Source organism: Cupressus sempervirens, chromosome 1 (assembly GCF_028749045.1).
Source record: "Cupressus sempervirens isolate cs-2001-9-10 chromosome 1, ASM2874904v1, whole genome shotgun sequence".
In the NCBI taxonomy this organism is placed as follows: Eukaryota; Viridiplantae; Streptophyta; class Pinopsida; order Cupressales; family Cupressaceae; genus Cupressus; species Cupressus sempervirens.
The window spans coordinates 622,674,839-622,698,664 of NC_143118.1; the positions used below are offsets into that span (position 1 = coordinate 622,674,839).

A 23,826-nucleotide genomic window follows, 5' to 3' on the forward strand; every position below is an offset into this window, starting at 1 on the left:
CAGAAGTTTCTCTGCAACTCTAACCATTCCATCCAGAAAGCCAATATATGTTGACATCAATGACAAACCAAGTCATGAATGCAATACATAAGCACTCAATCATCTTTCCAAACATGTCAACAAATACCCTCAAAGGAATAGTCTTAGCATTCATGCTAACCAAAATTAGGTTGAAAATTCTAATTCTCCATAAGCTCTAAAGGTGTTTTAAGTGGAACAGAAGCATAAAAATGTCTTTTTCTGCCCTCTGGTCTTGCTGAGGCTGGTGGAGGCGTTTGGAGGCTGGTAGTTGCTTCCGTGTGCATCTGGCTGGCTGCTGGCCGGGCTCATCCACACCAGTATCTGCCTCCGCCTCCAAGCTTTACAGGCACAAATTGGTATCCAAGGTTTTTACATTACACAGTATAATTATTTTGCACATGAATCTTATTGTTTTTATTTTGGGTTTTTTTTGTGTACAATGTCAAGCACTCTTGTGCTGGATTCATAAATCACGATCCTTAATATTGCATGCCATTAAAGTTTGGACTTGGCTCAGGTTTCTCCAAAACCCGCAACAAAGCTTTTAAGAATATTAGCACATGGGGCTATTCAAATTGATTGAGGTAGAAGATGATTGTATCATAGTAGTAAAAATCTTTGTTGGGATTGACGGGCAAACCAATGATAGAGATTTTTGGAATTAATTGGAATTTAACACAGAATTTTGAAAGAAATAAGAGTATAGAAAAAATGTTTTTAGCTTCATGTGTAATTGACATTAAATTCAATTTGCAATTGGTTTTTTTTGGGTGCCTTGGAACTCATGCCCAAGTGTCGAGGAAAAAACAATTCAATTGGATCATCGAACCTGTTTAGTGCACTTTGCTTGTAAGTGATCACATTTTTTTGGAGAGTTCTATATTGGACTGTAAGCTGAGAGCAGCAGTCAAACACCTAGCAATCTCCATTCGTTTTGTGCTGGGGCAGCTATAGTGGAGATCAACAACATGTTACATAATCAAATAATCTACCGCAATTGAAGCTGGTAAGTTTTCATAGAAATGCTAAGGATGCTCATAATGCCCTGTAAACATTGTATGCGAAAGTCTGAAATGCACTTCAAGATGCAAACTCAAAAAATGGTTTTGTAGATTGTGCAAGTTGATAATGGAGATGAAGCACGACCCCACAATTATGGAGATTTCCTGTATTGGACTTCACTGTGGTAAATTATGGTTTTAAAGTGGGCTGCCTTTTTCCATGTGTGTTTGATTAGTGGAAACTTAGCAGTCAATATTTTGAGTGATACAGATGTCCACACAACCTCATGGCCATTGTATAGAGAAAAACCAAAATGCATTTGGAAATGAAAATTGAACAAGACAAAAATGGATGAGCAATAACAATTTACCAAAGTTTCTGTAGGGTAAACTAAATTGTTGTGTTACTGTCCTTTTCCAATGTGAGCTTCATTAGTTTACTTACTCTGATTAATTTTACTTAACATAGTTGAGCACTTAAAAAATATATATTTAACATTTTCACTTGATTACAATCATGATACATAATCATACAATATCTAAAGAATCAGTGTACTTTGCTATAGATTCAAAGGTTATGTATTGGAAGCAGTTGCAATCTCATCTATAAGCTTATATGCATTTATGTGAGCATCCACACATCGCATAATGAAATATCAGATGTAGATGACAAACTGATGTAGCAAACGTTGTTTTTGCAGTCATTTGTACATTGGATTTAGTAGTTAAAAATGTTGAATTGACATTTAAGTGTATATAAATCCAAGTTGATTACAAATTATTGTGAACTCACACAACTGTTGTTGGTTGAAGATTGGTGTCAATCTTTCCTTTTAAACTTTCAGCAATTGGCCAATCTAATTTGGTCTCCCCTTGTTAGTTATACTATATTGTCCAGTTAATCCAGTAGAACAGGTTAGTTTGGACTTGTGCTTTAATTCTTTTTCTAGGATCGCTGGTCTGTCTCATCCAGTGTAGGAGGCAAGCTTTGACAAAACCTTGTAGCTTTCTCTTCTGAGTCGTGATTTGATGCCAAAGTTTTATTGGCATTCAGACTAACACCTTTTTCATTATTTTTGTCAGCTTCTGTTACTACCTATACATTTAAGAACAAAATTTTACTTTCTATTATCTTCATTTACAAGGAATGGCTTCAATATGGCGATCATTGATTGCACTATACAATTAATCAAATGTTTATTTCCTTTCAATAACTATGTTTTGTTCATGTAAATATCTAAGAATTCCAATTATTTCAATGTGTTTAAAATTGCTTGTTATCTGCATCGAGACATTGGGAATGAGTCCTGAGACAATATGATCATAATTTTTCAGGCTTACTTGGAGATGTTTCCCCGACTCTGGAACCTGCATCATCCCCCCTACTTGACAATTCCCAGTAAACAGCTGAAATGTCCCATGTATCCCCTTTATTGTTGGGGTTTGTCTCACATCTAATACCTTGTGCAGCTTATTATTGCTGTCCCTTAAACCACTTTTGGTCTCCACACCAAAGTCCCTGTTATTGATATCATGATTTAGTTTATCGTCGTTCTAGAGTTTATACTGCTGCTATCATGATTTATTTGTATATTGATATTGCTGTTATTGGTTATTGACATCTCTCTCTCTCTCCCTCTCTCTCTCCCCCTTGCTCCCTCTCTCTCTCTCTCACACACACACACACACACACACAAATATATATGTGTATGTGTGTGTGTTGCCATCCCGTTGCTGTCCCCTAAACATGGCCCTCGGATTACCATCTCCGGAATTTGTTCCCTACCCTCCTCTGTTCCTGTTCCCGAAACACTGAAACTTGTGTTTGTGACCTTGGAAGTTCATGATTTACATTAGCATTTTGAGAAGTGGGCAAAAGGAAGTATTATGGGTAAGCAGAGAAGCTGCAATGACAATTTAATGAGAGAGAAGTTAATCGAATACACTCTCTTCTCTTAACTAACCATATAGTTAATTGAAGCTTTTAAAGATTTCTTATTGCTGAATAAAAACGGGATACTTTTGTGGTTGGAACAAATTTGCATGTGAAAGGGAAAAAGGAGCTGCAAAAGGCGAAATGATATTTGTGAAATATTTTGAGAGTAACTAAAATATTGCATGCTGATAGTTCAAATGAATTTTCAATTAAAGATATACAACATTTACAGTTGAAATTGTTTGTGTTTGGAAACATTTCATTCTGGCATGCGTTGAGCTGTTATAAGGCAGGTATAAGAACAATTAAGATCTGTAATGATGTACAAAAAATGGATATTTAGTAAAGCCATTTTGAGACCTTTTCTCAACATAGCAAGGTGTAGATTCAGTTTTCCCTCCTATAATGAGCCAGAAGATTTTTCTAATATAATTATATCTGTGAAGGACCTTCATGGTGATGTCCCTTTTGCAGTTTGAAAAATTCCCCAGGAATAGCTTTGAGAGTATAAAAAATGCTGTTCTATGTTTCTTTGCATCTAAATTAGACCTTTCTTTTGAGTGACATTTTATGTGTCCTTTTTTGCTTGGTATATGAGGGGTATGTAATGAATTTCATATCCACTGGAACACAATAGGGGCTTAATCCTTGTGTGTGAGTGTATGTGCTACCCAAGGGGTATTGAACTGGAATCATTTTGTTTACAAATTTACTCAATTGCCATTATATCATGAATTCCTGTGGATATTGTGTGTTGTTTTACAAGATTCAAGCATTGACAATATAATTTATTGTAATTTCTATTTTTTTATTACTAAAACCAACAATGCATATATATAAATTTCTATTCACATAACTTCCTTCTCCTAACTGCAGGGAATGGAGCTGTATCCTCGAATTGGTAAAAGCTTTGACATCAAAGTCTTTACAAATTGCCGGTTTGGAATGATGGCTTGGGCAGTTCTTGTTGTAACATACAGCATAAAACAGGTAAATTAATTGTACAAGCTTTGAGTAAACTTAGGAGGCTGTATTAATTGGACATTTTATTGTAGTGGTTCAACAACATGATGTGGCATGGTCATGTTACTCTACATGTACAATGACTAAACAATATGTTGGATGCAGTATGAAGAGTACGGCAGAATAGCTGATTCTATGTTAGTCAGCAGCATATTGATGTTAGTATACATAACAAAGTTCTTTTGGTGGGAGTCTGGGTACTGGAGTACCATGGATATCGCTCATGACCGAGGTGCACTTCGATATTCCTCTTGTTCAGAAAATGCTAATTGCACATCGTTTTCCATTAACTTTTTAAATAAAGTGTAAGTTTGTTAGATGACTGGCAGAATCCAAAAGCTGAATTATTTGTTTGTTTACATATTTGGATTGAAGATATAATGTTTAGACTTTCTATTCTTTCTTCAGGATATTCTTTATTATCAATTTCCATTTTTGTATTATATAATTATTCATTTTAGTTTTAACTATGCATTATTCTATGCTCTTATGTTGGGATATTGGTAGGTGAAGACTTGCTGTATATTGTTTTTATATTGAATGTTATTATGAAATTCTTAATTGGTATTATTAATTTTGTAGAATTTGACCAAGACATCTCAAGTTAACCTCCTGAAGTAGTCCTTACTTCAAGGATGTCATTCTGCTCCCTAGTGAGACTGATGTTGTTAGATGTGTTTATTGAATAGAATATGCTAGTTTGCATAATATGAAATAACTAGAAGTATGAGTGGCCACAAAAAATTGAACACAGGATATCAAACAATGTGGAAAGCAAAGCTGAAGGGATGATTTTCTATGGTAAGACGTGATAATGTTTTTTATGCTCAGGGACTAATGATTAACATGGAACATTTGAAAAAACACTCTATGAACATGAAACACAAATATGTTTGGTTCTTACCATATTGGTTCAACAAACTAGGTTATTCCTTATAGATGTTTCCCAAATCCATGGTTTGCAAAGTGCATCCTCTGTGGACTTTATGCTTGATATTCAAAAATCAATACTGACTCCTCCGTGATAAGCTACATTTGAATCTTGTAATTGCAATGCCATGGGGTAGTATTTTTTGAATAAAAACAGATAATATGTTCCTTAAATCAATATTTGGACCAATAGAAATAGGGCTAGTTATAGTAGAAGGGAACGGATTTGAGCATGGTAAAGAAGAGACAAGAGATTAACTCCTCCATAATTTCTGTTGGCTTGGAATGAATTCATCTTCTGTATCATTGGTATGTTAACATTAAAAACCTTTATGAAAAACCTATTTTAATAAAATAAGGTAGACTGGTAAATATTCATATTCCAGAGTGGTCATTGAGGAACTAACTTATGTTAGATAAGGAAGCAACTTCAAAAAATTAATTTAATTCTTGTTTGAAAGATGATCATACTAATGTTTGTTTCTGAGTAAGCTCTCTTGCATGTTGGAAAACTATTGCAAGTCCATCAAGGTTAACAGGGATCTGACATATAATTTATATTGAAGGCCTAAGGTTGAGGGTGGCTGATAGTAAATACAAAAAGCTCTTCTGGTTGAAGGGCCTTGGCTTATTTTGTAGTATGTGCATTATAATTCATTATTTTGATAGCACATTGTCACAAGTTCATTGGTGTAAATAATTCTATTCGTTTAAGAGATAAGGATCATCAAAATGTGTTTCTTGACCTGGAGCAGGGAATAAGAATCATTTGAATTAGGATGGTTGATATAAAAATTATAATATTCTGATGTAGTGGATTTTTTTATTGTTAAACAAGTTGGAAGGAGAATAAGAGCATGTGCAAAAGCTAATATTACAGAACTGCTTAGAATGCCTCTAGATTGGAATTAAACAAGATACTGGGGGATTGAGTTTGATGGATTTACCTTCATTATGTGAAAGAGAGCTCCTAAGACATAAGTTTTAGGTTACAGAGTTTCTCTAAACTATATCCTAATAACATAGGGAATTATGATGTCATATGAATATTTGCTGATTGGACACTGAGGGTTATGATTGCTACTTTGTAAAAAGATCTTGAGTATTTTTTTGGGGCTTTTTGGCTTTTTAGCATCAAATAATCGTGGTTTACTGTATAATATTATATTTCTTGAAGGTGGATATGTATATCTATGTGTAATATCCCTTTCTGGATATTTACTAAAAAGCCTTGATATAAAACTTACAAATTTAAAACCGAATAGTAAACCAATATTTGATATAAATTTCAGAACTTTAATCGATTTGTAACCAGCAGATATGCATCCAAGAAAACTCAGAAAACTTTGTTTGATTACTCCAATATTCAGAAGTACATATATAAACCAGCAGTTAACACAAATAGCAGCTAAATACGTTACTGTATTATACAACAGCAATACAGTAACACAACAATCCAAAAATCCAATCTTATAAAGTTATAAACAGCAATAGCAGTCAGATTGGCAAATGTAGATAGAACCTGTAAGAACGCTAGGTTTGCATCCAACCTCCAAATGTTCTTCAAGGGTTTGCATTCTCAAAGAGATAACCAATCATTGTTTCCAGCTCCCAGACTAATATTTGTTTTTAAATATTATAATCTTCATTCCTCCCCGTGTGGAGCCTATTGTACTTTTATCACTTTTCCCAATGTGATGTACGCACTTTTAGGTAATGTGGGATAAAGCACCTTTTTTGGTCCTTTAGTCACATAAGTGAACGTAGTACCTTTTTAAATAAAATGACAAGTTAAATGAACTTTAAAAGTCACTTAGTGAGTAAACCATATAATCATCAGACATCAAAATAACTGACCAAATGAACTCGGATAAGCACGTGCAATAGCTCGTTGGAAAGCTCTTGGTGAGACTCTTCCAAACCAACGTTGAGATACCAAGAATTTTGAGCTTTGTTTACTTACTAAAATTAGTAAGCATCCGGACAACCTGCCAAAATTGCTCAAATGGGTTTGAAACTAGAAATGTCTAAGCCAAATCTCGAATTGAACCCCGTAGAGAACTTTTTCGCCCGCGAAACCTAGGGGAAGTGAGCCGACAACACAAAATTATAATGACCCAAAAAAAGGGGACATTACAAAGCCTCCCTTCTCAAAGATTGCTTGCCCTCAAGCAATCCGCTCATACCTGCAGAAACCAAATGCCAGGATCCCATACTCGCCTCGAGAAAGAGGTTCTACTCCTCAGCCGATGTACCCCGGCTTGCATCTTCCCAAACTCAGAATGGTGAAACAGTACAATAGGGATCAATGTGCCAAATAACTGAATGCCAGGATCCCAAGTCCCACCATAAAGGGACACCAACTGCCATGTGTGCCAATACCCTCAGTCATAATGAATGCCTCACTCCATGATTGACCTTAGGAGTCTCTACTGTCAAGTGAAGATGGGAGCTCAACAATTACCAATATCCACCTGAAGATGATAGCAACCAAACTCTTCACCTAGCTCCCCACTAAAAGACAATACATAGGGATGCTCCACCTGGATCCCTAATGAGAACTCGCACGTTGTCTGAGATACCACTGACCAACTCTTGTACCACTGTACCACTCCTGTAATATCTGTACCGATGACAATGACAGATTTGACCAATTTGACTCCACCATATCACCCTGGTGAAAAAGGAGTAATCCTAATCTTTGGAACTCTGATGTGTCAGAAGGCTGAAATACAGAGATCACAATCCTGTGACTGTGTAACAACACAACATAATCCACCAGATGTAAGATACTATTAACACTTGGATCCCTAATCACCTAATCAACATGATCCTGGGTAAAGGAAAGAGTGGTTGGCGAATCACCAACATCATGAATGCTAACACTGTCTTCAATATACTGTTGAATAAAAAATGTAGACACCTCATGTGGAACGTAGGGTAATGTATGTTCTCCCCACTCATTTGCAAATAACTCATTGACCCTTGAAGGCCCAATAGAATCAACAAAAATACTACTAACATACACAGGAAAATCATTGATAGTTGGAATATTCCAACAAGTAAAATCACCAATCAACAAGTAGGCTGTGGCCATCTCATAAGAGTTGGGTGATAAAACTTTGGGTAAGCTGAAAATTCCCTCAGAGCATGCTAAGGATATATCTGAACTTCCTACTCCACCATAAGTACTCTCGCTTATGTCAAAGTCTTCATAAAAGGAATGTTCACCATTAATTGAAATCTCTGAATTATCTTCACTTGTTGTATCACTAACCATGTGCTCATGTGAAGATGTACAACTGTTGTCATAAAAATCAGAATTTCCAGACTCATCAACTTGCTGATCCATAGAATTTTCCTCATCATAGAAAGTCTTAGACGGGGCACATGTGATTGAATTACATTGTTTGCTTTCACATCTACCCACTTTATGAATTCCTTCAATGATTTGCGTGATTTCTTGTGCCCTTGAACCACGGTTATCTTTTTTATGAATGGCTGCCCCACTTGTTTGATTTTCAGCTTTGTGGATGGAGTAATGTGTTAAGCTCAATTGAAGGCATAGCTCATCTACTTCACTCTCCTTGTCCTTTCCAAATTTTATTGCTAGATCTCTATCCATTAATAGTTGCAAGTTATCATATTTTATCATTTTCAAAGTTTCAAAAATAGTATGTAAAAGAGGACTTGTGACACCACATACATTCCCATGTCTCTCTTCTATCACAATATTCCGCATGAGATCCTCAATCAATTTGGAAGAATCATCCAGCCTCGTCAACACTTGGGCAAGCTTGTCCTCTTTGACCAAAAGCATATCCAATAAGTCAGGGAGTGATAATGGTTTTTGACCATCTCCTTACACAAGCGGGCTGTTCTCCATAGAATCTTCTGATTTTTCATTACGCAGGAAGACAACATTTTCAGATATGTCCTCTAACTCAACATGTGCTAGATCATCTATCCTGCCAACATTGCGGTCCATTTGCTCCTCAAAATTTGGCATAATTTCCAGCCTAGTATCACCATAAAATTTATCCAAGTGAATTTCCATGTCACCAAAGAAGATGCTGGTGTTTTCCATGTCTAAATAAGATGGGGAGTTGCCAACGTTGGTGCTCTGGTCAACTCTTCTACATGGGCCATCAACATGCTCATTAGAAGGACTAGTGTAAACAGCTCCATAAGATACTTCTGTCTCCCAATTACCTATTAGTATACTTGTGCCATAATTAGTATTTTGCATATTATCATGCGAAGGTTGCTCTTCTTTTTTAGTACTACTATCAAGTTGATTGATATCTCTTCCGTATGCACTTTTCTGTAACTGTCCTTTGCAAGGAGATCTCGAGCCAAATCATAGCATTTGTTTTTTATCATATTCGTCTTGTTTTGCAACTCTAGTTGAAAGTCCACATAATCAATGAAAGAAAATTCTTTTCGAAGCTTTGACGAAAATTTGTTATAATCATCGTACAGTCTCCTTACTTTAGTTTTACATTCATAGGGATCTTTGATTTGCCCATCACGAGTGTACCTTGAATTCTTATTTTTTGGAGGTCTGTTGTAGCCACGTTTTGTGTCTTCAACAACTTCCCCTCTTTCTATACTTGTATTGAAAAACTGATAAAGATCTGCTTTGTGTTGCTGCTTGTATGAAGTCCTTCCATAGTTAGTAGCATTTTGCACATTTCTTCATGAGGACGTAGATGGTTTTGGATTCATTCTTTGAAAAGGCCTTTCAAAACCATCCTTGAAATTTAAACGCTCCCAATGAAACCCTGCTTTCTCAGCTATTTCTATCATTAGGCTCAATTTTGCATTGTTAGTTGGAGGTCCACTTGAAAGATTCTCTATAATCTGTTGGTTCACACTAACTCTCTGAGTTACACCATTGCATATGCGTTCTGCCAGCACAATGTTTATGCACTGCTATGTATTAAATAGCTACTGAACTATCATTTGCGGATAACTTGCATTGATATAAGACCCTGAGAAATATAGATGGCACTATCCCACTTCCTGAATCTGCTTCCAACTCAATGCCAATCACTGTAGTATTCCAGAAGACGTGGAACCTGATTTTGCAGAAGTTCACGTCAATAGTATTTGACTGTGAGTACCCTCCCTTCCCTTGTTCCTTTAGAAACATCAGCTTCAAAACTCCATTGTCAGTACTGATTTTGCTGGAGGTCGCTAATACCAGACACTCTGCTACCCACCCGACTGGTTTCCTTGCTAGCAATGAAACGCAGATAGTCGGTTATTTGAGATTGCTCTCAATGACCTTCAGTTCTACTCGTTAGCGTCCAGACGTTCTACTTATTCAATATCAGCAAGTAAACTGATATAGACGTGTAGCCTTAATCCTCAAATGCTCAGAACTTCATATACCCCAAGGTCGTTAGATGATAATGGCCTTCCTCTGCGGCATACATTAATCGTGTGCTAAACTCTGGTAACTCGAGATTGTAATGACTGGTGTTATCTGTTTGCAGCTACAACAGTTGGTGTGAGGAGAGTCTAATCTGTATCGGTTCATTGCATAAATTCGTGCCTCTTTGCAACTCGTGGTTTTTTGGTGAAGTTGCTGTAGATGCTTGAATAGCTAATACTCTTAACTGGCCATGCTTGTTGTTATATCACAGTCCGCAAGTGCAAAAAGAAGCTTGGTTGGTTATGTGGCATAACTTATACTCTCTTCTTTCTTCTGATTGTTATTGCAGAGCTAGCGGCAGTGTTGGTTTGTTGTGAGTTATTCTGCCTTGGTTTTGTTTATGATGCCAACGTTAGCGCCCAAGAATGGCAGAAATTGTCAGCAGTGATACCCAACTATACTCAAGTCCTTTCCCACCCGATTTTGAACTTACGTAGTCACCAATACTTTGAACAATGTCTTTACGGTTGACTGCTACCCCCACTAAATGTCATTTGGAGTCGAGGAGAATGCTGTGTATGGAATGCATTGCTCACAGACCACCGCTTGTGGTATTCACTGCCCTTCCGCGTCTAGACTCCCTTCCAACTCCTTGCTACCACGACGGGTATATAAGTCAAAATTGCATTGCAGAGAATGTGATCCTGACGCCAATAAACACGATTGCTATATACTGAATTTAAGAACAGTACTTACATTTGGATAAGAATGGTTTGATTGCCCTTAAAGTGTATTTTTTGCTTACCATCCACTGCTAAGCCAACTGATATTCTGGGCGGCCAGTCACTTTATATTTGTATGTTATCATAAACTTTCATATCAATCTCCCAGTCCATTAACTTTGAATCCTTAGCTCTGTAATTACAATGTGAGAAACTAGGTTTTTGTCCAGTCTCACCACTTTCCTCAGGGGTCTCGTCCTTTGGAAACAATGTCCAGTCACATTAAAGCAACCAATTTAATATTTTTAAAGATGCATATATTCGTTGTGTCAATTCCTTCTGCAATTTAATTGCTGATATAATTTCACAGTCTGACAGGATGCATGGCTCTGATACCATTGTAATATCCCTTTCCGGATATTTACTAAAAACCTTTGATATAAAACTTACAAATTTAAAACCAAACAATAAACCAATATTTGATATAAATTCCAGAACTTTAATCGATTTGTAACCAACAGATATGCATCCAAGAAAACTCAGAAAAGTTTGTTTGATTACTCCAATATTCAGAAGTACATATTTAAACTAGTAGTTAACACAAATAGCCGCCAAATACGTTACTGTATTATACAATAGCAATACAATAACACAACAATCCAATAAATCTAATCTTATAAACAATAATAACAGTCAGATTGACAAATGTAGATAAAATCTGTAAGAAGGCTAGGTTTGCGTCTAACCTCCAAATGTTCTTCAAGGGTTTGCGTCCTCAAAGAGATAACCGGTCACTGTTTCCAGCTTTCAAATTAATATTTGTTTTTAAATATTACAATCTTCATTCCTCCCCATGTGGAGCCTGTTGTACCTTTATCACTTTTCCCAATGTGATGCATGCCCTTTTAGGCAATGTGGGATAAATTACCTTTTTTTGTTCCTTAGTCACTTGAGTGAACATAGTACCTTTTTAAATAAAGTGACAAGTTAAATGAACTTTAAAAGTCACTTAGTCAGTAAACCATATAATTATTAGGCATCAAAATAATTGACCAAATGAACTCGGATAAGCACGTGCAATAGCTTGTTGGAAAGCTCTCGGCGAGATGCTTCCAAACCAACACTGAGATACTAAGAATTTTGAGCTCTGTTTACTTACTAAAAATAGTAAGCATCTGGACAACCTGCCAAAATTACTCTGATGGGTCTGAAACTAAAAATGTCTAGGCCGAATCTCGAACTGAACCCTGTAGAGAACTTTTTTGGCCCCGAAACCTAGGCGAAGTGAGCCGCAACGCAAAATTAGAATGTTCCAGAAAAAGGGGACATCTTTTTACTTTGTAAAAATATTTTGAGTATTTTTTTGGGGCTTTTTGGCTTTTTAGCATCAAATAATCATGGTTTACTGTATAATATTATATTACTTGAAGGTGGATATGTATATCTATGACTATAGTTTTGTGCTGGTTTTTTAAAATTTGGATCCAGTGATTCTTGGTTCACATGCTTGTAAGTTCATCCAGTTTTTTAGACTGGCCATCACGAAATCTCATATGAGACACCACTATTTACCATTTTCTCTTTTGAATTGTTTGTTATATGGTTAGAAGTTTTTATCCAGTCACCATTTCAAAAATTATGCTGTTGGCCAGCTCTTTATTCATTTCATATTCTTTTACAGAATTTTACTTTTCGACAACATTCATTTAAGTTTTTTTTATGTGGCAAAAAAGTTCAGTTTGCTGTATTTGATGATTTTTTTCAAGCTTGTTCTACATTAACTACTGTGTCAAATGGTAAAATGGTTGAACGTTCAAAGAAACTCATCTTTATGACCTTCTGGTCTGAATTGACAGCTGGCTTTTACATTTGTTGGGGTTGTCTGGTTTGGGTTCCATCTGTTTATACATCTCCAGCAATGTATCTTGTACGTCATCCCATCAATTTGGGTCTTCAGGTAATCTACAATATCAGTGAATACAAACACTTCTTTTAGAAGTTTAATTGTTTTCATCTTTACATGACCTGCATAGTTGAACTATAAAACAAGAGGTAATCACATGAAATGATTCAACTTTTTGAATTAGTATAATGACAAATTTGCATCCTAGTCTTTAACTAGATGGTCTGTTAAAATACCATTATATTCTAACTCTTTTGTTTTTAATATGGCAGCTGTCCCTCACCATACTTATTGCTGGCATTGTATGCATATACATCAACTATGACTGTGATAGGCAAAGGCAGCTATTTCGCAAAACAAATGGTAACTGCTTAATCTGGGGTCAGCCACCATCAAAGGTAACAAAATTCACAATATATTATTGTTCTTCATTATGAAGTCATCCTTCTAATATTGAGTGCCTGGGATTCAATTTATTTTTTCATGTTACTTTTTCTTTGTGCTGAATCATTAAATATTTTAAATTTTAAATATTCTCTGTCTCTGACGTATATTTTATTATTATCATATTGATGATGGAAGATTCATTTTTATTATTGGTGTTTTGTAGATAGAGGCTCAATACGAAACTACTAGTGGTGAGAAAAAGCTTAGCCTTCTCCTGACATCTGGCTGGTGAGTCAATTCTATTCATGTTTATTGATTCAAGGTTGCATTAGAAGTATACTTTATATTCATTTACTTCTCCAACAGATATTGACCTCCGTAAAAGATATGTTGTTTGTGAAACTCTGGTTAAGGCTCTGGATGTCATTCCCATATAAGTACTCCTGTCTCGTGGTGATCATTTATAAATTTTTTATTTTATGTAGCTGTACTCTTATTCATGAACTTATCATACTTAAAAATGCTATCATTTCTTTCCCATATCCTATATCTCCCACTGATGATGGTGAAGTAATATTATCACTTGAGAGTTCTGGTTAGTTGAACAGCTTTTGCCAGGAACCAAACCCTGGTCAATGCCCTTCCTAATCAAGTTTTTTCCCTTGTCTTTCATGATTTTATCACAGAAGGCTTAGATGTTTGAATTAAATATGGCATTTTTTTAACAGTAACAAGTTGAAGGCTGTTTCTATGAAACATGCTATTTTTTCCATTATTTGAAGATATTTGACTTTCTTTGTGATTTGCAACTTTAGATAGACTGGTTTTTCTATCCTTGTAGTTGCCTCTGTTAAATTTTTATTTGTTGTAATGTTTATATTGTTATACAATGCTCTTAAGATTTAGATTTCTAGTTTTGTTCTGTTACTTCTGCTGTTGTCAGATATATCACATCAATTACAGTGGATTTTCTTTTAAAGTACTGATTCGTGGTTGACAGAATTAAAAGAATTATAAAATACACTAACAGAAATAATTTTGAGTTCTTTTCATAAACATTTACAAGTTTCTTTGCTGGAAATTTTTTTCTTATTAAACCCCACAGAGCTAAGGATATGAAACAAGACAATAATAAGGTTTAAGATCTAAGTTGCTATTTCCAATTTGGGCTCAGGTTCAGGTTTGTGCGTCCGGTCATTCTGTTTTTGGGTGGTTGGGTTCGTTTTGGTTTCATCCACACAATTGCATATAAAAACAAAGAATATATACATATATGTGGCATAATTGAGGTCAAAATACACCACTATGGTTATAGTCAAATAATATAGCAAATTACACCATATTATAGTTGACACTTACAAAAAATTCCAGAGATTTTGTTTCTGCTTTTTACTGGTGAGATTGATGAAGTTCACGCCTACTTGGCTGCTGCAAAAACAATATTTGAAGATTACAGTTTGGTTGTTGAAGGCAAGAATCATTCTACATATGACCTTGATCATGAGCAGAAGTAAAGCATGTTATATTCAATCAGGGTAAAATGGAGTTTTGGCAGAGGAAGTTTGGTATTTGAAGCCTAAGTTTGAGGAAATAGTTGTAAAACTTTTTCCTTGTAGGGTTTGAGGAAGCCCAAGGGTTCTGGCAAATTCCTTGAGCAGTAGCAAAGCTTGTTATATTTGATTGGGGTAAAATGGAGTTTTAGTGGAGGAAGTTTTGAATTTGAAGCCTAAGTTTGAAGAAATAGGTGTAAATGTTTTTCTTTGTAGGATTTGAGGAAGCCCAAGGGTTCAAATTTCTTTCCAAGTCCCAAGTTGGTTGGTTGCACTGGTTTTGGAGGCATTGAGTAGTAGTGCATTTTAGATATTACTCGGGACTCTAAAAGTTGCAGATAATGGATAGGCATTGACTGTGTGGGCTGCATAGTATCTAGGTATCCTTCTTGAAGCAGTAAAATCTTTGTTTCTTCACACCGTAGATGGGGCATCCCTTTTGGAGGTAGTAGAAACAAGAAAGCCGATTCTTCCACCAGTCAGGAAATGCTGTCTGTAGCTGCTGGAAGTGTTGGCTTGGGGAGTTTGAGGTGTTCATGCATCAATGCTTTCTAGTGAATATGGAAGCTAGGTACATCTCTTGCCCCTAAAAGCCTCCAACAAGCCTGCCAATTGCTACTACAACAAATAGGAACTTCAAGGCTGCATTGTGTTCTGAGGGTTGTGGTTTTTGAAAACTCTATATCAGCGGTTTGCTTAGTTGCCCTGGTTTGCCTAAACTCCCTCCAAACCAGGCCTGGATTCAAAAACCTGTATCTGGTTCGGGTACAGTTCACCAGTTGCTCAGTCAGGGTTCCAAAATGGTCCCCGTAGTTCGAACTTGTGTCTCTGATGTTCGAACCTGGGCAAATTTGACTTGCCCAGATCAAACCAAGGCCAAACTTTGTCGAATTGGGTCCTGCAGACAGCCAAAAAATGTATTTTTTTTTACAAATTTTATAATGTTTTCACATCCTTAACTGCAAAATGTATAATTGAAAGGCTTATGTTGGCTTCTAACTCTCATTTGTGGTGCGCAAGTAGGTTATTTTGTCTTGAGCAATAGCAAATAGGCAGTTAAGCAAGAGTTGAACTTATCTCTGTTATTGCTGCTTCTGCTGATCCCATTGGCCTTAGCTCAGCTGCTGAGTTAATTAATGCCGAAGAACTAGGAGGAGGAGAAGAAGAAGAAGACAAAGAAGATGAGTATTAATAAATATTAAAAATTTAAATCCATTAGTTGAACTTGAAATGATGATACTTGAACTTGCTGTTATGAATCATGATTTAATTTTAATGTTTTGAATCTTTGATGTTGAACTTGAAATATATGATGGTATGATCACGATTCATGATGCTATGATTACAAGTTTAAAGTTTATGGTGTTTGGTTGTTCAAATCATATGATTTTCTGATATTATTTGACATTCGAATTTTAACTTATGCTTTTAGGCTTCATAAATACGTAAATATATATATATATATATTATATATATATATATATATTTCATATTTACATGTTTTTGTACAAATAAACCCAAACCCCTTTCTAAAATTTTCCTGTTCCAGTGAACCGTTTCTTTGAATTGGAACTTTGAAACGAACTTCAACCGGTAACTAAGGTGGTTTGGCCTTGTCAAACTCTTGAGATGTTTCTCAGTCATGCCTCTCTCTTCCTATCTGCCCTTCATCCTCAATTCCTAAGGTTTGTTTGGATGGTTTGGCTAAGGATTGAGAGTATTTATACTGGAATTCGACTCAAGAGGATAGGAAGTAGGAGCAGGAGAACAGTTCCTGGATCTTCCAAGACAATTTCTTGTGTATGAAACCATTATTCCTCGCCTTCGATCCATGTACATAAATCTTTACTACAACTTATTTTTGGGTGCAGCTACCAAATCTTCCTCTACAATTTTGGGGATTGGATTGCCTTGGAGCCATTAAGAATGGCTTGGGGAGATATAATAGCACTTTTAAGGAAACTATTGATTTCCATAATTCCACCTATGCTCGAATAAGTGTTGAAAGGGAGCTGTACAATGGTCTTCCTATTGAAATACTATTGAAAATGTGTAGTAGAGGATAGGGGCAACTGGTGGACTATGAAAAAATGTCCTTCAAATGCAGAAGATGGTTGTCAATGGATCAACTCACACCCCAATGTCAAAAACTTGTGGAGAATTCAGTGTCTCTCGGCAAACACTCGTGGTGGTTTGGGGTTGGACCTAAGCATTATGTCATTCTTCTTACCTCTCAAGCTTCAAACCAAACTCAAGCTTCTGCTAAAGTTATAAAGGCTTATTCTCCTTCCCCATCAAAGGGTTGTCCTCCATCTCATCCTGTTGTCCACCATAAGAATAAGCCCACTATGGAATCTCAGATCTTACAAAAGACACCCATATTAACAGATTCTACCTCGGCTTGCTGTTTAGAACCATTGGCAATTTCTGTCATGACAGACTTTGAAATTTTGGTCTAAAAGTTGAGAGTTTTCATCCAAAAGATTTTGGATGGACAGAAGTAAAGAGGATGAAACAACATCCTCAACATCAATTAACCTTGACATCATCCAAGAAAGGGGAAAGGAGAAAAATTGATTTTTTTACTCAGCTAGACAAGCTGGAAGGTAAGGTGTTCTGTAAGCTTTGTGCCTGCAAAGCTGTGTTAGCACTGTTGCTTTCATTCTAATCTAGGTTTTGTTACTATAAGTGGCAACATTAACCATTTAGATTTTGGTAAAATGGCCTTTCTTGTATTTGTTCCGTGCTAAGGACCATTTTAATGCACCCATATTTACAAGCTGCATTTTTTGTTTTAAATTTTTTTATAAACTCTTAGTGCAGTGTTGGTTGTGCATTAACTACAACAAAATATAGTAGTCAAAACTCAACTATCATGATATGTATTAAATTTTTAGTTCAAGTTAATGTTTGAACCAGAATAGCATAGCATGCAATAAACAGAATCTCAGGAAAGCATAATAATATATAACTATTCATCCTAGGAAAAACCTCCACTTGAGGGTGAAAAACCCAAGCTCACAAAAGATAGATCTTTTATTGAGTGATTAAAACAAATACAATATATCTTGCTCATGAGTGATATCTCGAAAACTTGGCACACAACTATACAGTCAGTTCTCGATACCCAACTACACAGGCAGCTTTCAGAACATAGACACATAGTAAGCTCTCCAAAATCACTTGATACATCACCGTGAATGATAATCAACATCCACTATAGTACCGCCACCAAGAGAGATCATATATTCTTTTTCCTAAATCGACAGGAGTGATGCTTGTAGAAGCTGAATAGTCCACAGTTACAAATACTAACCATCAATGTTAAATAGTGCATAAGGCCCAACGATTCCTCCATCATATGGAACAGGCAATAGAATGCAAGTAGTCCATGATGTCATGGCATTGTAAATGCAGCAGTTACAAAACATGATAGAATGAATGAGAGAACAGAATAGAGGATGACTCATGATGCTAGCATGGACCAACACATTGCCCATGCAACTCATGATAATATGGTGAGTAACAACAACTCCTGAACACAGAGGCTTAGATGAAACAAGTGGAGAAGATAAAATCATATACACAGAAGAAGCGCCTCCCAAACAATACGGAAACCCAAAACCATAGAGAAGCATCCATATTATATGAACAATTATATTTCTGAGAAGCTCATGACAAGACGTAACAGGTAATTGGTCTCTCTCATAGCTACATAACTTAAGTAACATAGAAAAACACCAATATACACCACCATATGAATGTTGTATCTCAAAATAATAATGTCAAGTGTTAACAGTCAACCATAATAGACCAAATATCATATAGGTCATCAAAAATGCCATCCTCCTTCATATGCTATGATAAATTAGAAAACCCACAAATAGTACCACTAGCATGGAATATGGTACTATCATTTTCAGCCTCATGATCACTAGGAAGATCATGTTCATCAACTCCAAGTATAGTTTTGATGTGAGTTTTGTTCCACTACAACATGCAGAATTGAATGCTTAGTATTCCAAACAAAACACCAAATCTTGAACTGTCGCTTGAATAAGGATGCTCATATGCTAAACAAAATATACTGATTGTGTGATCAAATGAGACAGCCCCAAGGTTCCTTCTTAATCGTGAGATTTCATTCAGTTTTATGATGTGATAAGCTGGTTATCACAAAGGGACTTATGTTGTTCATTCAATGGATATCAAATGACTTAAACATCTTCAACCAAACAACTTGCAAAGAGATAAGGGTTTAGAAAGCTAATCTACAGCTAGAATGATAGAAACTGTGGATGTCTTTGTGACTTTACTAGACTTAGTTTAGCTATCAACATCAGTCAAGTTAGTGCAATCTCCTAAGTTTAATGTAAGATGTTCAAACTATAACCAATCCATTAACTTCATCTATCGACGCATATCAATGTGCAAACAGTAATCAAAGTTATTCTCATAAATATGCCATTCGACCACACAATGGAAAACTTACAATTAACAGATAGCTAGTGGTTTGTTTTAAGTGAGTTCACCAAAATTCATCCAAAATATCTTCAATTCAACTAAACACTACTACCAATCAACATGAGTAATCAACCACGAAGACCAACAATGAATCAACAATTACTTTGATAGCATTATAACAACAATTCCAACATGTCTCTCCCTTAGCTAATCTAATCTAACTTTTAATCTTAATGAGTTACAAAACGAGGAGGCCTTGGCCTATTATAGATGTTTAATTACAATAAAGGTCCAAGATCAAATCAAGATCAAGGGCCAAGATTTACTTATGCAAACTCTAATTATGGTTGCCACTGTTATTATCCAGTTACATGAAGGCACCACCCTATGGGCCAGTAAGAAAATTACATTTCTTTTAAGAGCCAATGAGAAAATATATAAGATAGAGTTACTAGATTTCTACCACTTGTACACTTGGCATAATATGGCTGGATGTGCTTGAACATGTGTAACTAGAGCCTTTTGATTGGTTGGAGGTGCCACCTTAGCATTCTTATCTTGTAGACTTGTGATCAATTATTTGGTGAAGCGAAAACATCTCTTGATACTCAAATTTTTTAATTCTTCAATTGTGAGGGCATATTCCCAATTCGCTTTATCTTTATGAATTTCCTGCCTCTTCATTTGGAAATCTTCTCATTGCACTTGACTTCAAATTTGTATGTACTTGGAAAACCTCAATAGGCTTAAAGTGATGAAGCCTTTATGTAGTTGGATCTTTCAAAGTGAACTTGGATTTCCTGAAGAAATTTAAGTTGGTGATGATTTCACTCATAGTTCAACTTCTCGTTCTCTACCACTTCTCGGTGAGGGCAAAAAAATATTTCTCGGCAAATATCAGAGAGAAATCGACAACTTCTCGGGAATTTAAAAAATGACTTTAATTAAAAATGCATTTTTTTCACAAAATTCAATAATTATATGCATGTATTGAGTTAGTAAATGAGTAAACAAACCAAACAAGCTGATCTAGATATATATAAATGCAATAAGTAACAATATCGCATCCTCATGTGGAATGCCGATGTAGTCATAGACTCTGAACTCTGAAACAAGCTACAAATAGTAAATACCAAATTGTCTTTGTCAAAATATAAGCAAATACAAATGTCAAGTTCAATATGAAACTAGTCTGACTCTACATCTTCCTCTTCCCCATCCCAGTAGTTCTAGTAAAACTATGGGAGAGGGAGGGGTCTAGTAGCTCTAGCCGTAGTAGTCGTCTGTGGTGGTGTTTGTGTTGGCCTTGGCAATGACTCCTCATCATCCTCATCCTCATTATCACTGTGCTCACTGTCACTGCCCTCCTCTTGAATGTTGTCTAGTCCCACTTCAAAACCACCCTCCTCCATAGCCTCCCTCTCCAACTTATATATTTCATCCTCAATGAACAATGAAGACTGCTCTTGTGCTGTCCAATCGCCAAAAGGATCTATGTCATCCAGATCAAGTGGCTCAGTTGCTACTGCCATTACCTTTCATATGCGCAATTTGAGGTTATAATGCACAAAGACAAGGTCATTTAGGTGTTTTTGTGCCAACTTGTTCCTCTTCTTTGTGTGAATAGATTCGAACAAGCTCCAATTACGCTCACAACTAGATGAGCTACAAGGCTGACATAAGATGCGAAGAGCAAGCTTTTGCAGATTTGGGACATTATCACTCCAATTTCGCCACCAAGCATCTACAAGATAAATATTAAAGAGTTAGAAAACAAGATGAGGACAAGTTTTTGTCGCTTATTTATCTACTTAACATGCATTTGAGAGACTCCAAATTCCAAATATTGTACCTGGGGTCTGAGTGTGTCTGCCTCTCTTTGCCAAGGCTGAGGAGAATAGTTTGCCCGTTTTGATACATTTCCGTCTCGGCTAGAATGAGGTCTCTCACTGCAATGTCAGGTACCATCCTCTGCATGCATTCACTAAAGCCCTCCACGACCTCTCCATTGGGATCCACATATGATGGAGAGAAGTGGTGACAAGGGTTGAGGAAATACCTCGCTGCATGAATGGGTTGGTGGAGGTGATTGCTCCATCTCCTATCAATAATATCCCATAAGGGCTGAAATTTTAGGCTCTCTCCCCTGTACTTATTTCTTACAGCCTCTTTCACCTTATCCATGGCCTCATAAAGGGACCCCATTGGGGTTTGTGCCCTATCTACCAAGCGGAGAACTCTAACCAAGGGCTTCACCACCTACAATTGAAAAGTAGAAAACAATTATTAATCAGAGAGTAGGGTTATAAATTAATAATGAAAGATTTGATTAATAAGTACAAAAAGAATCAAATTTTGAAGTTTCCAACTTACATTCACAATTTTTGTAGCTCGATCAAAAAATTGGATGTCAAACACAATGCGTGCAACACTCTGCCCATCAACCTTCTTTGAATAACTTGATTGTAGCCATTTTGGACACACAAACATTTGCCTCAAAGGATTCATATGATGAAGAACACTTTGCAAAGTTAAAAAAATCGTTGCAAATCTTGTGATCGCGGGTCTAACCAACTCCTTGTCTTTGGTGTAGTCTCTCATCAAGCATAGGACCGGAGAGTGATTGTAGATATATTTTGTTATCGTCTTTGCTTCCTCTACAACTAGTTTCACCCAATCCAATTTCCCATCCTCCAAAAGAAGGTCAATAACATGCGCTGCACAAGGAGACCAAAAGAGTGTGTTATGCTTTTCTTGTAAGATCCTACTTGCTGCCACATATGCTGCTGCATTGTTGGTTATGATTTGCACCACATTTCGGCCCCAACCTCCATCACTACATTCTCTAGCATTCGAGCCAAAGTCTTAGCCGTCTTTATCTTGTCCGAGGCATCCAAGGATTTAAGAAAGACTACTTGATCATTGCAAGAAATTAAAAAGTTGATGATGGTATGATGGTATGGTTTCTTCCGTCTGTCCATCCATCTGAAAGTATGGTGCAGCCATACTGTTTCCATTCTAACCTTTGCTCTTCAACCACATCTTTACCCCTAGAAACAACATCTTGCAACAATCTACAAGCACACAATAAAAAAATGAGATTAACTTTAAGTACACAACTTTGATTAAGAAAAATTACTTTCAACAAAAACAAGTAAATTTAAAGCTGTAAAACTTTAAAAGTATTAAGTACCTCCCACTCAAGGCTGCAAGAGTAGGTGGCTTGTAACCCTTTCTGTTACCAGTCACAAAATTCAGAAAATATGGACTTGCTGCAACATTGAAGGAGAGCTTGTTAAAAAACTAAAAATCAGCACATTGAATGTCAGGTTGCTCATGCACATCACGGTTCCATCCAGTGCCCTCCAATGATGGTTGTGCTCCAGGTGTGTTTCTATGCACAAAATAACCATCAATAGAAGAGTTTTGTGGTCTACTGGAACCAGCAGATGTGGAAGTTGAGCCCAAGGACCTATCACGGGTAGGTGTGTTCCGTATGCGGATCCGTTGGCTACGAAAAGAGCCCACTATCCCCTCAACTGCTTCTTCATCAAGGGTGGTTGGGATACCTAGTCACATGCCACGACCCACATGATTTCATTATGAATCATGATAATTGTTTTAGCACAATCATTAGTCGAGATTAGAAAATAATAAATGATTCTTAAAAGGAAACATACCTTGTGATTCATAAATGGCTGCCGTCATGGCTAATTTTGCCCTTTCCCTTTTCAACTTCTCTTCTTGGGCACTAAGCAAAGCAATCATCTCCCTTTTTATTTCTTTTGTAGTCGCATCACAAATCCTTGTGTCATGCTTTTCTATACCAGCAAGGTGGTACTTCAAACGAGATATGCCTGTTTTTCACATTTCATGCATATAACACTATTATACTTTGTTCCTTCAAAGGCATATTTTCATGCAAAGTCTCTAGGCCCTTTAGGGCATGCGCCTATGAATCCAGATGGACATGCTATGGGACCATTGGGAGATGTTGTAGCTGACCTAGATGTAGAGAAAGCCATATTTGTTGGAAAATCAGAGAATAAAACAAAAAAATGTATTAGCCTTTAGGTTCTGAAATTATTAAGAAAAACTTGATTATTTTTGGAAAAATTACAAAAAGATGTTGTTAGGTCTTTGTCATTACACTCTAAAACTGTAAAACGTATTAGAGAACATTAGAAATGGTATTCTTAGAGTCTTAATTAAGTTAGATGCAAGATATGCAAGTATGGGAAGAAAAAAATAAGTTTAACTCAAAAGAACAAAAAATTGAGAAACTTACTAGTGGATCCGGATTTGCTTGGAAAGAGCTTCGAATCTGCTCCTAATCCGTTGGAAATCACTACAAATCAATGCCAAACACTTAGGTGCTGCTCCAAAACCCTTCTCCTCCACCCAAGACGCCAAACACAACTAATGAAACAATGAAAAGTTGTTTTTTGTAAACGCAGGTTTATATTGGACGCCGCCTGCGAGAAAAGTCCAAGTTATTGTGAGAAATTG

General features: G+C 36.3%; 1 protein-coding gene across 1 annotated transcript in view; it reads left to right on the plus strand.

The window, feature by feature from the left end:
• Positions 1–23,826, plus strand: part of DWF5 (Ergosterol biosynthesis ERG4/ERG24 family) — a 77,153-nt gene that overhangs the window by 38,876 nt on the left and 14,451 nt on the right. Inside the window, exons 6-10 of the mRNA XM_089832981.1 lie at positions 3,835–3,948; positions 4,087–4,213; positions 12,870–12,970; positions 13,189–13,314; positions 13,527–13,591. Of these exons, the coding sequence (XP_089689107.1) occupies positions 3,835–3,948; positions 4,087–4,213; positions 12,870–12,970; positions 13,189–13,314; positions 13,527–13,591 (533 nt within the window). The remainder of the gene's footprint in view (positions 1–3,834; positions 3,949–4,086; positions 4,214–12,869; positions 12,971–13,188; positions 13,315–13,526; positions 13,592–23,826) is intronic.